Source organism: Propithecus coquereli, unplaced genomic scaffold (assembly GCF_000956105.1).
Source record: "Propithecus coquereli isolate 6110/MARCELLA unplaced genomic scaffold, Pcoq_1.0 Scaffold210, whole genome shotgun sequence".
NCBI classification, from domain to species: Eukaryota; Metazoa; Chordata; class Mammalia; order Primates; family Indriidae; genus Propithecus; species Propithecus coquereli.
The window spans coordinates 2,726,872-2,751,811 of NW_012146079.1; the positions used below are offsets into that span (position 1 = coordinate 2,726,872).

Below are 24,940 nucleotides of genomic sequence, written 5' to 3' on the forward strand. Positions count from 1 at the left end.
GAGATACAAGTAGATCTACCATTCGATCCAGCAATCCCATTACTGGGCATCTACCCAAAAGAACAAAAGACATTCTATAAAAAAGACATCTGTACTCGAATGTTTATAGCGGCACAATTCACAATTGCAAAGATGTGGGAACAACCCAAGTGCCCATCAATCCATGAGTGGATTAATAAAATGTGGTATATGTATACCATGGAGTTCTACTTAGCCACAAAAAACAATGGTGATGTAGCACCTTTTGTATTCTCCTGGATAGAGCAGGAATGCATTCTACTAAGTGAAGTATCCCAAGAATGGAAAAACAAGCACCACATGTACTCACCAGAAAATTGGTTTTAACTAATCAACGCCTAACAACATTCACTGGGTGTCGGGCAGATGGGAGGGGGGAGGAGGGGTTGGGTATATTCACACGTAATTGAGTGCGATGTGCACCGTCTGGGGGATGGACATGCTTGAAGGTCTGACTCGGGTGGGGCAAGACCAATATACGTAATCTAAACATTTGTACTTCCATAATATGCTGAAATAAAAAAAAAAAAAAAGACTGGAAGGCAGGTCAGGTCTAGGTGGAAACCTACGTTTGATGGTTACACTGAGTTGGGGGCAGCCTCTGTGCTGGGGGTATTCCACTGAGGACAGAAGGAAGCCCCTGCTGCAAGAGCAGGGCTCCAGGGCAAGTAGACTTCCTGAGGCCCACCCTGAGGGCTATGCACATGGAAGCCCGAGTTTACTCAGGCTGGAGTCCAGCCTCCTGCTGCAGCCCCCACCTGCATTCTGCGTGAGGTCAGGCTCCACACACAATACTCTCGTTACCCTGGCGAAGCCATTTTAGTACTCACAGACCTGTCCATTAAAGTCATCATCAGTGTCTCTCACACACTGGGAAATCTACTTGAAATATAAACATTACCTTTTCTCACTTTTAAAAAAAGGCAACAGTGCTTGCTTTGGCAGCACATATACTAAAATTGGAATGATACAGAGAAGATTAGCATGGCCCCTGCGCAAGGATGACACGCAAATTCGTGAAGCGTTCCATATTTTTGACGGTTGCACAACTCCATGAATGCACAGAAACCACTGAATCGTATGCTTTGAAAGAGCGAATTTTGGCATGTGAATTAAATCTAAATACAGATGTTACAAAAAAAAAAAGGCAACAGATTGACTTTGATGTATTTCTCTTGTGTGAATTCTGATTTCAGTTTCCCTCATTGTCATGGCTCAAATTGGGTTGACAAGAGCCCTCCTTGGAGTCCAGCTTAGCAAATCTGCACAGGGAGCGCCAGGTTCTCTTCTCTTTCGTGAAGATGGTTCCTTGCTAAACAGTGACTAGACTGGACCCTGGCCCTGCACCACATTCTGATTTACCTGTTGACGTGAAAACTGGGATTTGGAAAATAACACCTTGGCTCTTCTCTGGACTTTACACTCCTAGAGGACAAGGACTGTGTTTTAGTCATCTTCCCATGTAGAGCATAGTAGGTACTCAAGACGTTTTTCTGTGGAATGGAACTATTTCCTGTGGTTTTTGATGCTACTTCCCTAATTTGGGGTTCTCCTCTCAACCCAATTTGCATGAAGTGTCTTTGAAACACTTACATCTGTTGAAAACTAAAGAGATCACAGTATACCAAGTCTCCCCTCCCAGCATGTAAGAGGTTTCCATGTGAAAATGCCTTTACATATATTAAACTGCAGCTAAAAGATTTGAAGTTTCAGCTTGTATCATTTCATCAGGAATTTCTTAAGGGCACTTGGCCTAACACCCTGTTTTTGTTCTAGATTTTCCTACCCACCATAAGGTCGTATTAATTTTCCATAAACAGATTCTGGCACAAGTCAGTGTCCCCTTTCCTGGACTGTGGAAGAGATGGTTCTCTGGCCACGTCCTAACATCAGACTGTCCTTATTGAATAGACACACAGATGTCTGATTACACGTTGTTTTCAAATTTAAAGCATTACAACAGCCTTATATTCATTGTGACAAGGGCTTTGATGTCTGGTCAAGATAAGGCACAGCTTTTCCTACAATGGGTTACATGTCATTTCCACATTTTTAGCAAGGGAAACTTTCGGTCTCCAAAAATTTAGTCATAAAAAGTGACTAAATGGGCAATGAGAAGAAAAATCACATTGAAGAACATGATCTATTTAAACTTACTTTTTTATTATCATTTTTTCCAGTTACCCAGCATGCCACAATCTGATTGCTGACCTGGATGGAACAGAGTGAAATAAATGATTTACAAAGAGATATTTACATTCATCTGATTTATACTTGATATGCCACAATGCACCGCGACCTTCCCAGGGTGACACCACCTCAGACTGCAGTGGGGCTGTTCCTCATCTCCACATGCGTCGTCCCGGCACCAAGGACGGGCTGGAGCTGAAGTCTGACACTAGATGAGGAGAGCTCCTGGTGTATGTTTTCAGAAATGGCTTGAAGTTACTATGTTTTTAAATCTGCTCATTTGTATGCTAGGTGGTACATATGAATTTCAATAAATGAAGTTTTTAAAGACTTGAATTGTAATGTTTCCTTGATACCTTGTAGTGATGAACAAAACACACTGAAAAGGCACATATTTTAACTAGGCCAAAGTGTATTAAAGAGGAAATTTTTCCCTGCCATTCATTTTTCTTTCTCTTTTCTGAGCTAGGTAGCATCTTTCAGCTTTATTTGCCTTTAATCAACATCCCATAAGACTCCATTGTTATTTAGCATCTTACCAATTTGTGTACAATCAGGAGACACCAGGAAGCACTACGCATTATTCTTTCCATTCTGTTAACAACAAAAACAGACAAAAAAGCATCTTTGGCTTGGTGGTGTCAGATTTTTTCTTCAGTATGCAGTATTTGAGAGGAGCCTAAAAACATACTTAGTGAAATTAGAAAATTTACTTAGAGTATATTAAATACCTATACACAGATCATTATTTTAGTCTAAAATAGTATTTCTACTATACACAGTTAAGCCCTCAAATGCTTTAAAGTAATAAAAATGGACACTGAAAGTTTTGTGTTGTATTTGAGAATGACAACGAACCACTGAAGGCAAGGCTGCAGCTGGACAAGTCCCTGACCTTAGGCTATTCTCCTGGCCAGTGATCCTGGCCATGATCATGTCAACACAGATCGAAGGTCACCATATTCCAGCCTTGCCTCTCAGAATCCATGTGGAATAGGCTTTGGAGGCGGCGACATGATACACACACAGAGACCACTCAAGTCTCTTGAGCATGTAAAAGGTTCAAGCCTGAAATAGTAGAACTTCTACTCAGATTCAGAAGGTTTTGATTTCGTCAAATGTGCTAGACATAAAGGCTGTCACATAAGATTTTACTTGTCCTTAATTCTGTTTTAGGTATACTGTGAATAAATTATACAATATTCTAAAAATAGCACCTTTAAAGAATTATAGAGGTCACTTTATTTTAGCCTCCTGGATCTGTCAAGCCCAGTGGTTTTGAGAGAAGAGCACATGTAAGAATGCCCTCAGATCTGGCTGTGTGACATACATGTACATGCTTGACTAACTCTGGTCCCAAAAGCCATTCCTCTAGCTGGCTTAGTCATAGGAGCAAAGCCAAGTTTCTACAATAGTAGCTGTATGAGGTAAAATCAGAAAAAGGCCCCATCCAAAATGATTCAACATAAATCAGATTGCAGTCCAGCCATCCTACTCTCTATTACCTATGTCTAAGTTTGTTAATTTACCATGAAGTGTTAAAAATACACTCTAGGAAAGGAAGTATGCAGAGCAGTACATTATCAGGAAGACATTGATGATGACCTACACTCCTTAAGGAATTCTGGGTCCAAACCATTTGTTGTAAAGATTATTAGATCTGAACAATCTCCAAGGTCTAAGACCTACTCCGTCCCTGGCTTCACAGTAGATCTGTCCTAAACCCACTGCTGAGAGGTGAGCGTCTCCCCTTTGGAAGTAGCCTTTCGTCAGAGTTTGTACAACTGCACTGTTTCCATTTTATTGACGTAAAAATAATCCCATGTGTGTTTTGAGCTATAAGGAGTTTACAGATTTTCCTATCACATTTTATACAGGGTAGATTAATGCCAGGTGGGGCTATTAAAAGTTTTTTTTTTTCAGAAAAGAGTAATTTTCTGAGATGACAGAACCACATCCAACAACAACAAACAGAGAAGTAGCAGATTGACATAGTGCTTTATTTAAGCTGTCTGTACGAAGGAAAATAATGTGCATCCCTATCATATACGTGTAAAAATACTAAGGATGTACAGTGTACAAAAACAGTTTCTTGTAGTTATTTCACATCCTTGTGGGTCATATACTTAAGGAAATAAACAGTTTTAGTATGACCAACAGTAATAGTAATACAGTTTCTTGGGTTCATATTTGCATCTGCTTAAAATCCTTAACCAGATGACTAGATCTTGCATGGATCTAATGAAAGAACTAGCAAGGTCAAGAAATGTCACAAACTATAAAGCTACAGGGAGGTAATTCAATTACCAATTTAGAGGTTTTCTTTTTATTTAAATAAATACTTTACATTTCATGCTTGCCTGTAATGCACTACCAGGAGCAAGATTAGGAAATTCTACTGTAGACAGTACAAACAGTAGCAGCAAAGTGTGTACATTGAGGTGTAATATATAGACCCTGCAGTTAGTAAGGAAGGCCCTTACTTTTGTACTCTAGGAGAAGCAAGTGGCCCCTGCAAGAACAGTCAGCTTTAAGAAGCCGGAAATCAGGTATGGGAAATGGAAAACAATACTGGAATAATGCTACAGAATTAGTGTAGAAAGCAAAGCTGAGAGCGACCCTGCCAACAATCCAAGCGGAAATAGCCAATTTCCTCCAAGATGGCTGCATTATGACAAGAGTTCAAACTTCATGACAGTACCAGCTGGAGTCCACAAAGTCTGAACTGCATTCTCACAGAATGATTCCAGGTTTCAGGCCGTTCCACCTGCCAGAACCCAAAACTACAGCTATGGGCAACACAAGGGAAGTTTCAGAAATCTCCTTCTCTGCACACTTCTGTTTTTCTATTGTTCCTCCATGTTAGCTGACAGATCTGGGAGTGAAAGAAAGGGATTCTCAAAATCGAAGCCAAGAAAACACCTTGTGTGATACCAACTGTGTCCCAGAGGGGAGAGGTGACCGAGCCCCGGGCATGGCTAGGGGCTGAGCGCCAGCTGTGAGGAGTGGCCAGCCTGGGGCACTATCAGTGCTGGTCATTAATCTTCAGGAAGTGTCCTTGGCCAAGGTCATGGAAATCACCTTAAGATTTGGGGGAAAAACCAAAACGACAAAAAGCTATGTGCTTAGTGTTCGGTGTCATGCTCTCCCTCTGAAGGAGTAAGTGCTCTGAACTTCAGCCAGTCTCAGCTTTCTTCTCTTCCTCTCGCCAGTTTCTCACATAATGGATGCAAGACAACTTAAAAGACATACCTTCTAGTCTACTTTCTTGTCAAAGTGAAACGTTCAACATAATTCCAAGTGAAAAAAAAAAGGTAAGCTATGTGTGTAAGTCAGAATGAACTACCATTTAACTGTAACTTCCTATTCGGTACTAAGGATGAACTTCACTCAGGTAGAAATATGAAAAATTAGGATAAAATCTACGTCTAAATATGTCTTAGCTGCCTTAGTAAAATGCCCTTTAACCCCCGTCAGTCCTAGTGGCCTGCCCACCGCCAGCAGTGGTTTCATAGCTAGAGATCCACACTTCCAGCGTCAAGAGGCTAAGACATCTGCATATGAATGTGATTCATCCTACGTAGAAAGTCACTTGCTCTTTCATACAATGCAATCATAATACTACGTCATGCTGTAGTCTTCCATTTGGGAGCTGTCAGATAGTTTAACTAAAATACATTTCCATGATCACTCCACGGAGTGGGAAGGCCTTCTGTTTGCCGTAAGAATGGCCCCCAGCCCCTTGGACTTCATAGACTGCTTTGGAAAATGTCAGCTCCTAGCACCAAAGGGTTTAATCTGAAGATCATCATTAATGAAGGAGAAAGATGAGGTTTGCATACATGTCCCCTTTCAGTGAGAAATGTTGGAATTTGGGGACATGAGTATATACAGAAAAAGAAAAGCTGGAGGTGTTTTCTTTTTGTTTTTTTTTCCCTGATGGCTTAATTCAGTGATAAATGTACCATGATCACAATAAACACACCAGGTTCTTAACCTTTACTGCCTACTTTCTAAATACTCAAGATGTGTTCATTTTGCCAAGTAAAGTTCATTTCTTACCATCATTCAGGTTTCAATTTTCTTCATTACATTATGTTGCCAGGCTGTCACAACGTTTCAATTCTCAAATGAGCAAACATCAGTTTTGCTCAACTTCAATTGGTTTCATTTAACCCCTTGGCCTGAGTAGTTGGGGATTTTCTCATTTTTAGCACCAAGGGGTTGAATGATAGCATCTCTTCTCCCAAAGCCAAATTCTAACACATATACCATTTCAGAGCCTTATCAATTTTTTTTTTTTTTACATAGGAGAAAAAGTGCATGATTCTCATCAGCGTGTACATTCCTTGCACATGGGTCAAAAGAAACTGCAGTAAGTCTATTTTATGTAAGTTGGAGCTGCATTTGCTAACATGACATATAATTCTCATCACTAAAAAATAAATACTACTGCAATATAAACAAAATCGTAAAAGGACATTCAAAGTTTTAACATCTGAGTTTTAAAAGCTAATTCACATAGAACTGAAAGTAAAAAATTAAAACAAATAAGGCAAACACCTGTTTACCTTGGTGTACGAATTTTGGTGAAAAGCAGGATCATTATACCTGTCTACATTCTTCAGCCATCAGAGGTGATAAATATCAAGAAGGAAAAAGGTTTCCAAGCACAGGGGAAAAATGCTCTCTGGCGCAAACTGTATCATAAGACTCTCTAAGTGACGCAGACTGCGCATACGCCTTCACGTCTTGGCAGAACAGTGTTCGTTTGCCCACAATTGCCCGTGAAGTCTTGACGTCCACGTGTGATACCAGGCCTCCTCCGCAGTATCCACCAGGAATTTAAAATATATGTGTATCTCAACAGTTGTTCAGTCCTTCTCTCAAATGCTTCCTAATAAATTCCAGCCAAATCTTAGTGATATATGCCTACTTTAAGACTTGATCTGATAGGCTTTACTAAAGCTTTGCATATGCACATCACCACCCTTCCACAATTGCTTGTTCTGAATTATAAACTAAATCTTCTTAGTCTAATTAGTTTTTGATTTATCTTCTAGAAAGTTAAAAAATGTACCTAGAATCAGTGTATCTCATTTAGCCTTCACTGTTAGGGAAAAACAAAAACTAAAAGATCAAAAGATGACTATTGGTGCACAAATGAACAATGGTGGGCTCATGACTTCCAAAGATTGTAAAATTACTTCTTAAAGTTGCTATAATAGTAAGACAGTAGCAGCAACAGCATGAGACCTTAGACTGAGATACAATTTCATGCAAAAACAAAAATCGGAGTGTGTTTGCGTATATGTGTGTTTTCATGTGGGTGAAAGGTGGTGAGGAGTGAAGACCCTTGGCTGGTCTGGGATGTCGGAAGGTGCCCCTGCTACCTGTAAGAGCTAGGACTGGTGGTGATGTCCAGGAATCATTTTCAGTAACAAATCTAAGATGACAGTGAAGTAGCAGAATGAAAGAGACTTATTCTCGTCCACTTGCAGAGTAGGAAAATTGAGGGAAATGCGGCCGCCTCTCATTGTCCATGCAGTCCATACCATCCTCATCATCTGTGGGCAGGAAACAGCTATTTTAATTTTATACTTATTTTTTGCATCATTATCTCTGTAAAAGTATTTTTTTTTAACTCTGAAGATAGGAAAGATTAACAGAGGCAGTAACTCCCATAAACCTGTGTTTATCAGAAAACATATAGTAATTATACTTCAAAAATTTTCATGATTTTCATTATGATTTTCATAAACACATGGTCTATGAAGAAATAATACTATAAAATCATCTTCAAGACATCAAAATTTCAAGGCTCAATGAAATTGGGAAAAATACTATTAAAGAAATCATATTTTTTTAATGAGAAGGAACAATCTTCAATTACCTTTCATTCCATTTCGTGAACCCAAGTATGTCAAAATTATAGAAGTAAGTGAAACCTACAGCACCCAAAGTGTCTATAAAGACTGCATTAGCAAGTGACCGTATTTTTTCTTCACAGTGCTTCAGGGTGATGACAAAGTAAAGCTTCCTATGAAACTTTATTCAACATCTAACTTCTGGCTTTACTCACTGTTCCCAATTTTGCTGATAAAACTTTAAACTAGCAAAAGGAGACTAAGTGAAAAAAAAAGAGGGGAAGATGTCAGCATCTAAGTCCTAGTTCATCAAGAAACCGGCAGGGAGAAGACGTTTGGAAGGCTGCCACAGAGGCTGCCGACAACCAAGGCGCCCCTCCCTGCACGTCCCCTCCCCCGTACGTAAGAGGTCGCAAAGGATCGCGCGCCCTCTTCTCCTGGCTGCTCTGGCTACGACCCGCACCGCCAGGACGCGCTGCCCTGCACGTGGCCCCTGTGCGTCTGCGCTGGCCGAGCGCCGTTCAGCCCCACGGACGGCCAGAGCCCTGAACACGGTCCCCTCGGGGAGGCAGTCCATTTCCAATCTCCCCTGCTCTGCTCCAAGCTCACTTCATCCTATACTGTCCTGCAGTCAAAATACATGAGTTTTTCAAATACTCCATCTTTTTTTCTTCAAGCAAAAAAAAAGAAATTTCATTTCCTCAAATCCACATTGGAAGCATATTACCAATTCTTTTACTTAATACTTTCCTGGCCTCTCCAGGGAGCATCAAGGTGTGTAATGAAAGGAAGCACGCAGGCCAGATCCCGCTGCGCTGGGGCACTGACCCCGTCACCCGACCACGGAGGGTGCTTTGCCTTCCCCTTAGTCTGAAGAAGCAGCAGCATTTCTTTTCCTTTCTTTCCTCACTGTTCTTTTTAGTATTTGATTCCCAATGCAGTAGGTTCTAAGAAATGGGATCAAGGAGCCATTAATAAAAATCTCTGACCTCTAATTTACCAGAAATATCCCTGTTCTAGGTAGGAATCAATCCGTCAAGACACATCTGTGGCTCCCTGGTCCTGCAAGACACCTAACCGAGGGCGTCTCCCTCTCTGCAAACAGACCACGGTGAACACAGTCAGCGTTTCTAGAGACTGTGGGAGTTGGGGGAAATCTCTGCCTCCTCATAAAATATTGGGTCCAGCGTTTGTACCAAGCAAGTCGCATGTATCTTCTAGAGAAATACCTTCAGAGTTATTTTTAGCTACACTAAAGATGGAAGGAGCTGGGAAATGAAGGAAGGCATGTCTGCTGTTGAGCCCCGAAGTACGAAGACTCTCTAGGAAAAGGCAGCTGAAATCTTACTGTTCAGATTCTGACATGTGTCAGTCACATTTCAAAGAAACAGTTTTCCCCACTAACAGCTTTGTTTTGCCGAGTGCTTCTGCACAGCAAACGCGTGGCGAGCCCTGGACAGCCAGCGTGGGAAACCCGGTGCTACCCTGCCTCAGCCAGTGAGGGACAGAAGCTGCCCTGGCTCCCGGGGCCGGGAGCCTGGGGCCCAGGGTAGCCAGGCTCTCAACAGGGGCAGGTGCCGCACCTCCTTTCGGAGGAGCAGGAGCTCTTGCTGGATGTCAGCTGAGAATTAAAAGAGAGCTTTCACCTGTCACTTCAGTAACAAATTCATCACGCTTCTGAATATAAGAACTCTAAATTGCACAGATAACCCTGCGAGTCCCACACCTTGATACTCTTTAAAGCCAATGATGTCTCCGTCACCCTCAATCACTCTGGCTCCCTTCTGTTGTCAGGCTTGGTGACAGTGAGGTGCAAATATCTGATCACGGCCTGAAAGGAGCTGCCAGCCTGGGTGGGGGCTGCACCGGTAGGGGGCTGGAGGTGGTGGCGGCTGACGCTGAGTCAGAGCCTGTCACCCCAGCCAACGCACACAGGTCAGTTCCTGCTATGAAAGGACGTTCATAGGGTCAAAGATGATAATGAACATGAACTATGTTCAAAAAAAACCACATCTGGAAAAAGAAAAGGATTAACCCTACATGTTATGTTACGTCTGAATCCACAGATCCAAGGAGCATCGGTTGCCTAATTTTCTTAGCGCATTTAACAAATGTAATTATATGGCAGTAAAAGCTACCAGATCTCAAAGAAAATCTCTTTTTCTGTAAGAGGAAGGCAGAGGACCATTAATGGATATAACGAAAGACGACACATTCCAAAATCTGTTCAATTAATTAACACCAGTGAGGACAATCTGGCATGTTACTGCAGCTGTTTGTAGAAAATGGAACATTTTGCCTTTCTAACTGCTGATTTGTTCTAAAAAAATAACTCCATTCTGTTTTATAAAGCAAGGTGGCAAGTGGGAAGACAATTGCTAACGAATGGTACTACTGTGGACTTTTATGAACAAAACCTCTGTGTGTCAGCAGTTAGGGAACTGCAACAGTTTCTTACCAGCACTGCTGTCCAAAGCTGCGAGAAGAAAAGATTATGTTAAATGTAATCACAGTTCAAGGTTTCACTGATTCTCCTTTTTCTACCCCTTAAGGGAATCCAGGATATATCCAGGGACTGTCAAACTAAAAACACTGCCCCTGTGCCCTGAAAGAACCCCGGAGCTGCCGAGCACAGCCCCGTGGCACCTGCTGGCACCGAGCGGCAGGAGCGGCTGCTGGACAGAGGCGCCAGCAGCCCTGCCAGCGCTACCCTTGCCCTCCACGCTCTGCGGAGCTCTTTCATCGACTTCCCTTCTAGACACCCTGGACAGGGACGCCAGACAGCAAGCCCGCAGTGCCCTCCCTACCCCAGACTGTGGTGTGCCCTGGCAGACACAGACGACATCGCTGGGCTCTTGTTTGTGCACCATCCAGGGGCCAGTGGCAGGGCAGGGCCACACCCCACTTTTGACACCCACAAAAGCCAGCCTTTCATGGGCCCGCAACTGCAGGTGGACTCTGATAATCACATCTTGGAAGTTTCTGCAACGGCTCAATCTAGACAGGGACCTATTATCCTGTGAAGGCACTGAGGTCTTGGGGCTTCTACTGCAGGACCCACATTTGAAATGACATATGTTCTTTTAAGAACACAGCTGCTGTTAGTGATAAAATATGACATGCCAGGAAAAACATACTTGATTTATATTGTTGATCAGTGAAGCTGAGGAACTAGGATCAAATGATGTTCTAGAAACCGTGCTGGGGTACTTAAAACACCTTCTAACACCTCATGACAGAAGTTGTAGCAATTCGGCAATAAAAGGCACACGAATGACAAATTCTCATCAGGACAGGGGATAGAGTTAGGGATAAGGCAGGTAAGATGAATTCTGAAGAGATTCTGGTCCTTGGCAGCTAAGGCTTTGAAATTCAAGCCAGTCATGAAAAATAACTGACAAGTAAGGAGACGTGTGTAACCGTTTCTAATCTATCTTACTTAGCACCAAATCCATTTTGAAACTGTTTTGCTGGGACCTTGCTGGCCTCACATTTCCAGGCACCACATCCAGTCAGCCCTGGCCCCCACCCACGCCCACTCCTTTCAGCTGGGTGCTCACTGTGCTGGGCCTATTGTCACCCATCATGGAGTGGATCACAGCACAAAGTATCACCACGGAATGGTTAATCTGGTGCTAGAACAAAACTGAGAACAGGGAGATTCAAACCTGTAAAAGTCTAGGTGCCTTTCCTGAAGAGATGGCTTCTCAGGCACAGCAGGGCAAAGATGGGCCCCCAGAGAATACCCAGCCTTGCACTCTCTTCTCCAGGGGACAAAGTGGCCAGCCATGTCCCAGAGCTAGTAAGTAAGTGGTAGAGGCAGGTTCCTCAGGTCTCAGTCCCAGCTTTTTCAACCTCACTCTATCTCCCAAACTGGGATTTTGCGTTTAGTGTTCTGAAGTAAAATATCTCCACGTGGCTTTGCATTTACAGAGCCTACCTGTTTCCGTGACTTTCAAAGTAACATGTTTAGTTGTCCTAAAAAGAAGTCTACAAATGCCAGAGGCTGGGCCAGATGTGGTGGCTCATGCCAACACTTTGGGAGGCCGAGGTGGGAGGATTGGGTGAAACCAGGAGTTCAAGACCAGCCTAGGCCACATACTGAAACCTTGTCTCTACAAAAAAATAAGATAAATTAGCCAGGCCATGTGGGTACACACACCTGTAGTCCCAGCTACTCCGGAGGCTGAGGCAGGAGGAGTGTTTGAGCCCAGGAGTTTGAGCAAGGCTGCAGTGAGCTATGATCATGCCACTGTACTCCAGGCCAGACGACAGAGCAAGACCCTATCTCAAAATAAATAAATAAAAAATAAATAAAAGAAATGAAACTGACTCAAAGAGGTGCACAGAGATATGTTCAAGACCTTCCTATCCCAATGCCCACTGTGGCTATCAAGTGGGGAGGCCAGCCTGGGCCTCCTCTTGGCCCTGAAGCCCCAGGTCCTTACCATATTCTGCTTTTTCATTCCTCTAGAATTATCAAAGGCCCACACGGGACAGACAGCTAGCTGGGAGCTGGGGTTAGCAGTGAATAAGACAAACGAGATCCTTCCTCTCAGAGATATAGAACTTTCTAGTGGCAGAAACAAGATAGTAAACAAAGAAACAGATTAACCAGAAAAATGCTGGCAAGGAAAGGAGCCAATATAGGGAAGTAAGAGTCGGAGGGACCACTGTCAGACTGCACTGTCCTTTGGACTAGGAGGTCAAAGGCAGCTCTCTGATGAAGTGACGCTTAAGCTCAAATCTGAGGAATAAGAAAGAGCCATTCATGCAGATATCCGGGAAAAAGACCATTCTAGGCAGACAGACGAGCAAATGCTGGACCAAGTCCCAGGGCATGGTGAAGCCTGGCATGTTCAAGGCACGGCTGGAACGCTGGGACAGTGGGGGGAAGATGCAGCGGGAAGAAGCCGGAGAGGTGGATGGGGCCCGCGTCCGACAGGGCTGTGCAAGCCCGTGTGAGCACTTTGGATCTGGAGTGCAATGGGAAGCCACTGGAAGCTTTCAAGCAGAGGAATGATACGGTCTGATTACAATCAGGGTTATGATCAAGTGACGGGGACGGTGGGAACTGCCCACGGGCCAATCCAACAACCGCTGGTGTTACCCAGCAGTTCGGGCAATTATAGCCCTAACGATACAGTCCGTGCTGGGGCCACAGTCGAGGCCTGTGCCCATTGTTTGTACTCATACAGCCCTTAGTTACTTGCCCATGACTCCACGGGCTTTCCAACACTGTCTTTGGCTCTTAATGACTCTAAAATTCTAACAGTGGCATAAGACAGAGTGGACGCTCACTGCCCCCCCACAGTTGATACCCTGTGAGTGGCCCACTCAACACAGTGACATTTCACAACTTGCCAGGGCCTCCGCCAAGCTGGTAAGCCTTGCTACTGGCTGCGGGTGACGCGAACTACGGGACCTTGAGCGAGCTTAACTTAGCTCTGGGTTTCAATTTCATCACTTATAAAATGAAAGTTAGGAGGTTCTTAACTTCTTGCCAATTTAAAGAAAGGAAGAAAATGCACAGATGCACACATAATTATATGCTTAATTTCAGGGTATTTGCAGTCCCTTTGCTACCAGGCCATGAAGCCCAGATTGAGACTTTTTTCCTAGATGACTCCCAGTTTGCTGTTCGACACTAACATCTGTTGACTGCAACCACAGCTGGAATCTCACTGAACTCCCACCTTCCCTCTCAGGGATCCTCCGTGTTCATGAGCACTGTCAACTACCTGCCTTTTAAAAAGAGATGAGAAGAGAAGAAATGTAGGAAAGTAAATAAAAGAAAAAAGGAGAAAAACTAACATGACACTACTGTGTGAACCAAAAAATGTGTGACTTGAAGAATTCTTTAAGCTATCCAAATATTGCCCCAAAACTGAATCTCATCCTCATTCCTAAATTAATGATGACAGATACAGACCTTGGTCGGCAGGAGAAGGTCTCCCAGACCTTGATCATTCATACATTACCTTCATAATTTTGCCAATTCTGGGCTCCTACTTACTTAATAGTTTTAAAGTTCACTGTGGGAGACTAGTAAGGAAGGGCTAGTCTGTAATTCCATCTAAAATTTCTCTCTATATAATTTTTCTTACCTAGAAAAGCTTTCTCGCAGCTACCTGTCTTTTGATATTTCCACATTGGAAATCGTGCATTTTAAAATGGAATGGAATAAGTCACTGTAGAATTTGATCTTGAAAATACCAAATGATCTTTTAAAAAGACTGTTTTCTTCAACCATATTAGAATGTAACCAACTGTCTTCCAGATGTACTTACATTTTTCAGGTGGTGTTATTGTAATAGTCTGAGCTGTAAATTCTTCATCAAAATACCTGGTATCTGTTTCAGATGTTACTTGAGGCTTAAAAGGAGGTACAAGCTATAAGAAGAAAGAAAAAGAATTATGTTAACTGATTTCAATTTAGGAATGTTCATTTTTAGGACAAAACTAGAGAACAAGTCACTAAATGAACAGTACAAAAATCTCCAATGCTGAGTCACTGTGTAAGGTGGATGTGGTGTTTGGCTTCCCAGTCAACAGTCTAAACACAACATGGGTCCTTAGTTGCTCTGGATAAAATTTGATAGATTACATGAAACAACAAAGGAGAACCACAGAGCAGGGCAGGAAGGAGGCATTAAAAAATCTGTCCTATTTTTTTTCTCAATAACAAACATACATACAAAACCCTGTGGATGGATACCACTGTGACAAGATGTAGGCTCTTCCTAGTGTCTAGCTGAAGAGGTTATTATTAAAAATACAATTTAATAATAAAGGTATTCTGTAGGTCACGGATAGATGCCGCCTTCATGCATTGTAAGAACTGTACCTTTATACTTTGCAGAGAACTAGAGAACTCTGCTTATTTGAGATAGGAATTAATACCTGCCCCTCCCCTGGAACAGGAATTCGTAGCAGCCTCTGAAGTTACATGCAAAATTTTGTCCACAGCTTTCATCAGATCTTCAAAAGGGACCAAGACCCAAAAAAGACTAAGAGTAACTACTCTAGGATTGACAGAGCTGGACTCATGCACGCAGGTCCTGCCTCGAGCATGGGGGTGGGAGGGGTGTTGGGTTGCTGCAGACTGAGCCCCATGAGCCTCCTCCGCTGGGAGAGAGCAGGCGCAGGGAAGGTGCTTCTCAGGGCCCTGGCCTCAAGAGACAAGTGGCGCCCAGTCCCAGGGCCGGGAGACAGAGTACATGCTCTGATGAGTATCAGTCAGAACAGGAGAGGCCGCTTTTGGAATACAATTCTCAAAGGGATAAGAAGTGGAAAACAGAATGACAGAAATTAGTATGTTTTATAAAAATTTTTACAGAAACAGAAATACACAATTGGCTTTAGATCAATACATTTCTCCACTCTGTCACCAAATTATGTTAAATAATAAAGGCAAAAATCTTTAAATTATTCTCTAGACACACTACATTTTTAAAAACCAGGGGATGAGCAGTGTTAGATGCATGTTGTCAAAGTAAAGGAGCACACAGCAGTTGCAGCACCCGATGCAGAGCATTTTTAACCTCCTTCAATCATTCTCTCTGTTTGCCCCCAGGACACAGCTCCTCGGAGGTCTCCATTGCTAGCAAGCACTCTTCTGGGGAAGAACCAACTCCAAGTTCCACGCATCAGCTGAGAGTGGCTGCTGAAGCACACAATGGCTCCTCTCTCGGCTTCCTTAATCCCCCACCTGGAACAAGCTCCTCTGCCAGCGGTGACGAGAACCTCCGCTGCTCTGTTAGGGTCACTGAACACAAGCGTGCCACTGCACTGGCGGGACTCTCCCTCTTCCATTCAGGTAAGCGCGTCCCTTCACCAGCATCACGCACGTGCGCACAGAACACCACAGGTGATACAGACTGTAACAGTTCTGGTTTCCCTTTTAGAAAACTTAGGGGGTAATTTTTTCCTTCCTACCTGGCAGGAAATTGGGAGACTGAGATTCTGGTTGGGATGTTGGGAGTTTCCTTCTGACGTACTATTCTACAGATGTTCACAAAATAGGTCTTCGTTTTTCCAATCAAAAGTTAAACACGAGAAATTCTTTTGGCCAAAATGGGCTTCTCTTGGGCACTGGGAGGAGGTTTTGCTTACTTCGGCCCTTATCATCTGCTTCCAAAAATTTAAATCTGCCTTCAAGTTAGGAGAAAGCTCCTGTCCTTGTAGATGAGAGAGACAATGGTCATCTGTAACTTTAAAAAACTGAAACATATCTTAAAACAGTTTTCAAAAGATTACAGGTGAGATTAAAATAGTCTCTGTTTCAAAGATCCCTTTATTACCAAGGTCTTTCCGGACCTTCCTACGTCAAACAATTACACTCCCCATCACTTTCTACTCTCACGCTGTTTTTCTTCAAGACTTTTCAACATCTGATACACAGACACGTACACATACATAGACAGACATAACACACATGTATTTGTTTACTGTCACCATCATTGTACCTCACCCCCAATACAAGTTCCATGGGGGCAAGGACTTTTTTTGAAAAATAAAATTTTTTATTAAGAGATAGGGTCTCACTCTGTCACCCAGGCTGGAGTCCAGTGGTGTGATCATAGTTCACTGTAACCTCAAACACCTGGGCTCAAGTGATCCTCCTACCGCAGCCTCCTAAGTAGCTGGGACTACAGGCCTGCAACTTATTGCTGATTATAGTCACTTTGTTGTACTATCAAATGTTGTTCATTCTAACTATCTAACTATATTTTTTCACCCATTAACCACCACCCATTTTCAGTTTTTGTAATGTGGTATCATTCTCCAAATATCCTTAGTAATCTGTTTCTATGTTTGTATTTCTGAGATTTATCACTCTTCATATACATAAATGCAAGTTTTTCATTTTTTACTCTTGAATAGTATTCCACTGTAAGACCAAGAAAAAATTTTGCATTTAATCTATATTATCATTTTGAGTAGTACCATCATCTTAACAATCTTAAGTATCCAGTCCATAACCATGAGATATCTTTCCATTTATTTATGTCTTCTTTAATTTCTTTCAGCAATGTTTTGTATAGTCTACAGTGTACAAATCTTATGCTTCTTTGGTTACATTTATTCTTAAATATTTTATTCTTTTTGATGCTATTAATATTTTAAATGCAATTGTTTTTCTTAAGTTCCTTTTTGGAGTGTTTATAGATAATATATAGAAATAAATGTATTTTCTATGTTGATTTCACATCCTGCAACTTTACTGAATTTGTTTATTAGCTCTGAGAGTTCCTTGTGTGTGTGTAATTATGGTATCTTAACTGCCTTAAAAACTGTGGTTATTTCCACCACTCTTGTTGGCATATATGAATCAAAATATTGGAGCATAGATATTTGCAGTAAAAATTGCCAACATTATTGAATGCTTATATTTGCCACAGATAGTAATCTGGTGGTATAATTTTTACTTCTTTGAAACATGAGAGAGTAGCCAGGCTCAGGTGGGGGTCCTGGTTTGTTTAATCTCTATGAGAAACTGGATTCATGCTTTGTGTGTATTTACACGTACATGTATTGGAAAAGCAGGAGTATAGAAAGATGATTTCTAACTAATAGATATAGGGCATGTACGTATTATTACTTTATATGCTAAGCTTTACAATACCAGTGAATCCTTCTTGACATAAAACTAGAACCTAAAATTACTGTATTTCATTTTTACAAAACCACACAATAGTAATTGAAGTTCATACTATTAACCTTGATCCTATAAAAAATACAACAATAGGCCCAAGGCACGTGCCACATTAATATACAACTATTGTATCATAAACTGAACCTGCAAATATGAGTATTTTAGCTATAACAAACATTAACTGTTTAATTAGTACATCTGCTTTCCCTGCAGGAATTTCGAAGGGCTTGTTAACACATGATATGGGTGATTTGCACTGGTTTACAAGTAATCCCCAGAAATTTGAACTCATTTTTCCTTGATACATTTTTCTCATTTAAAAAGAACTTCACAAGTACCAGTCATTCCACTGGCTGTAGGTCTGTGGATAGGTGATGCCATTCACAAACATCCATAGGTATATTACATTATTTGAAGACCTCATTATACTTGGAGAGGATTCACTTATAAAAGTGAAACGACTCTCATTAGTGAAACACTGGGGGCCTTTTTGAAAGGCAGAAGAGGGTAGTAAAAAGAATTTGCTTCTATGGTAGTGTTTATGGACAAGCTGCATGCATTGCAACTCTCGGGACCTCTCTAAGGAAGAACCTGATGAAACAATCTAATCTTTCTCTCTCCTTTAGCTGATTTCATATGCACCGTCCAGCATCAGCAGTGTGGCAGCCATTAATCATGATTTCTGATTAGAAATGTTTAAGAACACAAGCAAAAGCTGAATGAGTATATAAACTGGGGAGAAATGACACACAGGTAATTTCCAACATATAAGCCAGTTTTGTTACAAAAGCATGCAAATTGAAGAAAATATGGGACCTATTTCAATAGACCGAAAAGAAAAAGGACCAAAACCCAAAACCACTATATAATATAGGCAAGCTCGTAGGCAGTAACATTAGGATCTATTAAACCTAAAATAAAGGGAGAAAAATGCAACATTAATAATATCAGTCTGGGCATGGTTGCTCACACCAGTAATCCCAGAGCTTTGGGAGGCAGAGGCAGGAGGATCGCTTGAGCCCAAGAGTTTGAGACCAGCCTGGGCAACATAGTGAGATCCCCTCTCGAAAAAAAAAAACCTAATAATATTAAACCTTCCAAAAAGTACTTATGGGATTATTTTTTAGAGAAATTCAAATTATGTTTCTGTGAAGATGACCAAGAACCTATCTCCTTCTGCCCAAGTTTTAGCACCGACAGTCAGCCACCGCCACTCTCTTAACAGCACAACAGACCCTAAAGAGGATGCAGTGAAAGGCAGCGTCTGGGTGAGGGATAAGTTTTCGGTGGAAGAAAAGGAAAGCTGAGGTGGAAAAGGCAGAAGTTCAGTTGGAGGCAGATGGGCAGAGAGCAGTTTCTATGACGGGCAAGGAAGCTACTGGGAAAAAAGAAGCTGCATTTACTGGGAGCGCCTATGCCCAGGCACTGTACTAATTTATTCCGTGTTGGAAACCACCTGGAATTTTATGAAGGACCCACAAGTTGCAAGCTAAGTTTTGAGGGCTCTGGCTCCAAAAAAGGATAAAAGAATTGCAAGAGGGCAGAAGAGGTTCTAAACACACACACACACACACACACACACACACACACACACACACACACTCCCTTTTCGTAAACCAATTGGACATGCGAGGTTCCCCTGCGGGCGCGTACCAGACAGCTAAACATCAAAGTGGCAATGGCAAGGAACACCTCCTGCTAACTTGATGAAATCTCAGTTAAACAGGACTTACCTGAAGTACTTTATTCCCTAAAAAGAAAAAAGGTTTTTGAGAATTGCTTCTTTCCAATGTGTTTTTAAATTGAATGATAAAATACCTTCATCGAAAAGAACCTTATAGATCTAGTCCAATCCCTTTGTTTTACAATGAAAACACTAAGGCCCTAAATTTTCATACTGAAGTCATCCTACGCATCACAATATGAATAAAATTCAAATTAGTTTTAATCCAATCCTAAGTGCAGGCTCTATAACAAGTCCTTTACACGTAAAGCCTGGGTGTCCTTTCAAATATTCCTGCCATCTCTGAAACACAGCACTCATCGCGTGGAAATGAAAACAGTCTGCTTACCTGTCTGTCTCAGCTACTAAACTGTAAACAACCTGAAGGCAGGGACCTTACCTTAGTTATCTTTACAAGATACTTAATACAAAGTACAGTCACGTGTCCCTTAACAACAGGGATATATTCTGAGAAATGCACTGCTAGGTGATTTTGTCGTTGTGGAACATCACAGAGTGGCTTACACAAACCTAGGTGGCAGAGCCTGCCACACACCTAGGCTATGGCTCCTGGGCTACAGACCTCTACAGCAAGTTACTGTACTGTGTACTGTAGGCAGCTGTAACGCAATGGTAGGTATTTGTGTATCTAAACATATCTAAACATAGAAAAGGCATGATAGAAATATGGTATTATTAGAAATATGGTATTATTAGAAATATGGGACCTACATCATACATGTGGTCTGTCATTGACTGAAATGTCATTAGGCAGTGCATGACTGTAGATAAGCACTAAATAGCTGCTAAATAAACACCAGAAAATATTCATAGGAGAGTCTTTGGTCTTTCAGCCACTGCTGTCTACTCACCACCAAAAGGCAATGACAATTACACATCCTCTAAAACAGTCTGAATTTGTTACTGAGAATTGGGATGAAGGAGAAAGGGAACAGCCTTGAGTTACCTTGTGTGTTGAACTAACCATAACATTTACTGGTTTATGTAAGCTCTTTCACTTACACAAGCTCGTCAGAATGTTGCACAAATGTGAATTTGTGAGGTACTTCTTTGCATGAATAGAAAACATTACTATGTCACATGAAGAAAAGATTTGCAACAATGCATAATTAAGAAAAAATACTAAGTTTTGCTTCTGATGGTAGCCAAGCAGCTCCTGTTGAACCCTCCTGCACATAAACTCTGGAAAAAATATGAAAAACTATCTGAAGGCTCTGGGAAGCACCTGAAAACAGGTGGCTACTAGAGGGGAGATATAAGGAAACGGCACTGCATGTGTTTCCCACTTTTATGGCTTCTTGCCTGAAGGTGGGCCCCGCTTTATGCTACGTAGGGCAAAAACACTTAAATTAGAAATCCAGTCCTACTGCCGTGAAGAAGCAGAGGACAGATTTTGGACAAGCACAGCAGCTTTAATACCAGAAAAGAGAATGCTAAAGACAGGGAGCTCTAAGTTCTGTATCTAAGGTCTGCCCAAATCTCTGCTGACTCCTGAACCATGCATGCGCAGGGCAGACTCCAAACCCCTAGTGGAGTCTAAATAAACTGACCTGAAATTTTAACCCACTGGAGAGAAGACAGAGTTTGCAGTTTGAGTTCATCCACGATAATTTGCCTGCTGAAACAAAAACATTTAATATTCTCTGCCGTAACTTAGCTGAATTCAGAGGCACAACAACGTATCAGTCACAATATCCAGGATATGTTCCAAAATGACTCAGAATTAAAAAAAAAAAAAAAAAAAAAGGAAAAGAGCTCATACACCAGAAAAAGACATCAATGGACACGGATGCTGGGATGACCGGATGTTGGAATTAGCGGACAAGGATTTTAAAGCCGCTTTGTAACTATGCTCTGTGATGTAAAGTAAAACATGTTAGTAATGGGTAGAACAGGTGAGAAAGCTCAGCAGTGAAACAAAAACTACTAATAAAGGGTCCAAATGGAAAATGAAAAAAATATATCTGAAATAAGAAATTCACTGTATGGGTTTACAGCCGATTGGAGATTATATATAAGAGTCAGTAAACCTGAAGATATGTCAGTAGATCCAATCTGAGTGTCCTAGAAAAAAACGTGAAAAAAATGAACAGAACTTCAGGGAGCTGTGGGCCAGTATCGAAGGTCTGACATGTGTGCACTGGGGATTACAGAAGGAGAAGACACAGACAATGAGGCAGAAAATACACTTCAAGAAATAATGGCTAAAAATTTTCCGAAGTTAATAAAGGATATGAAGGCCGTTCGAAAAGCTCAGAGAATCCCAAGAAAATAATGACAAAGAAAATCTCACCTAAACACATTTTATAGTCCAAAGACTGAAAATCAAAGTCTGCTGGGCTTCCGTCAGAGAAGCGAAACTCCGTGCGTGCGTGCGTAAAGGGGTTACAGGGCCATGAACTTATTTGATCAAATCCCTGTGGGAGCTGGTTATGCAGCCTCGGGAAGGCTGCTATCTTCAAGTTTCCCGCTGGGGCCTCATGTCCACAGGACAGTAAGTTGAGAAGGAAAGATACATGTAAAGTGGGGAGAGAAATAAATACGAACCAGAACCCAGAAGCACAAGCTGGAGCCCACAAGGACAGGCTGAACCATGTCAAGTTCTTACTGTCTCTGACCTTGCTGGTGTGGATGTCCCGCAAAAGCTGCGGACCGCCATCATACAGCTAAACACCTGGCCTGGCCAGAGGGAGGAAAGGCTAACAGTGGATCCGGGGAGGTGGAACAGATGCAGTCCTGACCACTGCCTCACGCCCATGGGAGGGGCTACCATAACCAACAAGCATGGGCCGCGAAACGCCTGCTGCTTCACGACCATCCGCCAAATCCCCCATGAGAGCCTCGTATGGCAAAGGGAAATGTAGCTCAGCCTGGTCAACTGCCATATCACAAAGCCATCACGCAAACAAAAATATCTTGAAAGCAGCCAGTGAAATATAACACATACCTTAAAAGGGAACAAATACTTAAACTCACTCAACTATCAACTCACAATTTTAGATTCAGTGAAAATATCCTTCAAGAATGAAGGCAAAATAAAGACGTCATCCCATAAGAAATTTCTTTTTGCTAGCTGCATTACAAGAAATGATAAAGGAAATTCTTTAGCCGAAGGGGAATGACCCCAGAAAGAAACCTGGATCTTCGAGTACAAGAGTTCTGAAATTAGACAGTGGTGATGGTTGCACAAGTCTGCGAATATCCTAAAAACCACTGAAGTGTATACTGTAAAGGGTGAATTATATCTCAATAAAAGATTAATTTAAAAAAGAAGAGCATTGGAAATGGTAAATATGTAGGAAAAGAATGAATACGAAAAGTCCTAAATTGGAATCTGGGACAGAGATGAAGATTAATCTTCAAATAGAAACACAGATGTTTAATGAATAAACTGAAAGACTTAAAATTAATATAATAAGGTCTAGAAGATTCACTCAGGCCCTTTCAGAGGAGATATTATTTCATTGAGGCCTCTCTCTGCACGTGATAGAATATTACATATTTAATCAGCTGTCCTCTCACTGAAGTGAGTATCAACCAAGTGACCAAAATAAACTATAAAGTACTCAAATCACTCTCTAGAAGCAAGTTTTTTCTTCTTTCCTAAAGGAAATCTCTGAAAAATAAGTAGAAATGTAGTAAGTATTGAGATCCATCTCAAAAATTCCAAGTCAACCACCACTAAATACTTCTTGGTCTTCACTGGTTTACGTTATGTTTTATAATTAGCATATAATTATGCTTTACAATGGTTATTATTTGTTTCTCCTCAAGGAACAAAGCTTTAACAGCACAAAGTGGGCCTCTGCAACCTTCCTCAGCTGGGCCCTCCAGCAAGGTGGCCCCTTTACAGGTCGCCAGGTGGGTTTCTGCCAGCTCCCTCTGCATCTCCCCTACAGAAGGCCATCACTCTCCTCAAGCTTCTAACATCGACCACACACATCCTTCCCACTCTACGAAAGAAGGCAGGACCCCCTAACATAAGGAAAGTGGGGCCTTCAGGCAGCAACTGCCAGAACTTCCTGCCCAGATGGCTAAAAATACGTTTGCTTTTTCTTTCTTTCCAATCGATGTCACTACAAAGGTGCCCACCTCTGATCTTGCTTTTTTCTTACATCTTATTTTTTCCCTATATTTATTGATCTTACATCTTACTATCGATATGTTTTAATTGTAAATATTACTTTTTTCCTATATATCTCCACTTTCATACTCCTCACTGGATCTCTACCCTAAGTATATAAGCAAAACAAACAAATATCACCCATTCTAAAGACTCTCTGTTCATTTCAGCTATTTCTTTTTTTTTTTTTTCACTCTTCAGTTTTCTTGAGTAGCCCAAGTGTAATGTTGCCATTTCTTTTACCTTTGACTTAAAAATAAAAAGAGAACTATTTTAAGCATTAAGGAAAGAATAGAAAATATAAAAAGACAACCAGACCTAACTGATGTTGACATTGTGCCATTTGTACTTTGAAACTTCTGTTTTTCTAAGATATAAACTAGATACAGCTAAATATCCATTCCTCTCCCCCTCACTAATGTTGAAACATTTTCAACCTGCAAGAATGACAATTACATAAGATTCAAGTAAATATTGTCCTGGAGTTACTTTGTATGATCTGCATGTAAGTTTTTACATTTTCCTCCCACATATGTGGTCATAAATTTAATGCTTTCTTTAGTTTACTGCGTTTGAAAAATTTTTTAGTTATTATGGGTACACGTGATATTTTGATAAGTGCACACGGTGTGAATTAATCAAATCAGGGTAATTGGAGTATCCATCAGCTCAGACATTTATTATTTCTTTGGCTTAGGAATATTCCAATCCTACTTTTAGTTGTTTTAAAGTATACCCTAACTTATTGTAGATTATAGTCACTTTGTTGTACTATCAAATATTGTTCATTCTATCTAATTATCTAACTATATTTTTGCATGCATTAACCAGCCCCCATTTTCAGTTTTTGTAATGTGGTATCATTCTCTAAATATCCTTGGTAACCTGGTTCTGTGTTTATATTTCTGAGATTTATCACTCTTGATACATATAAATCCAAGTTATTCATTTTTTATTCTTGAATAGTATTCCACTGTAAGACCGAGAAAAAATTTTGCATTTCATCTATATTATCATTTTGAGTAGTACCATCATCTTAACAATCTTAAGTATCTAGTCCATAAACATGAGATGTCTTTCCATTTATTTATGTCTTCTTTAATTTCTTTCAGCAATGTTTTGTATAGTCTACAGTGTATAAATCTTACGCTTCTTTGGTTACATTTATTCTTAAATATTTTTTTTCTTTTTGATGCTATTAATATTTTAAATGCAATTGCTTTTCTTAAGTTCCTTTTTGGAGTGTTTATAGCTAACATATAGAAATACAATGTATTTTCAGTGTTGATTTCACATCCTGCAACTTTACTGAATTTGTTTATTAGCTCTAAGAGTTCTGT

General features: G+C 41.1%; 2 protein-coding genes across 5 annotated transcripts in view; one reads left to right on the forward strand and one right to left on the reverse strand.

Annotated features, from left to right (window-relative positions):
• SDCCAG8 (serologically defined colon cancer antigen 8) overlaps positions 1 to 2,539 on the forward strand; it is a 222,434-nt gene extending 219,895 nt beyond the window's left edge. The window contains exon 18 of the mRNA XM_012644378.1: positions 2,199 to 2,539. Coding sequence (XP_012499832.1) covers positions 2,199 to 2,228 — 30 coding nt within the window. The 3' untranslated portion in view covers positions 2,229 to 2,539. The remainder of the gene's footprint in view (positions 1 to 2,198) is intronic.
• The window catches only part of AKT3 (v-akt murine thymoma viral oncogene homolog 3), a 295,324-nt gene that overhangs the window by 15,057 nt on the left and 255,327 nt on the right, over positions 1 to 24,940 (reverse strand). The window contains exons 12-13 of one of the 4 annotated variants that reach the window (XM_012644381.1): positions 14,366 to 14,468; positions 2,176 to 2,229 (exon numbers count right to left, since the gene is read on the reverse strand). In XM_012644381.1, the coding sequence (XP_012499835.1) occupies positions 2,186 to 2,229; positions 14,366 to 14,468 (147 nt within the window). In that variant the 3' untranslated portion in view covers positions 2,176 to 2,185. Of the gene's footprint in view, positions 1 to 2,149; positions 7,776 to 14,365; positions 14,469 to 24,940 lie in introns of those variants that run through there. The other 3 variants (XM_012644380.1, XM_012644382.1, XM_012644383.1) reach the window with 3 other exon arrangements.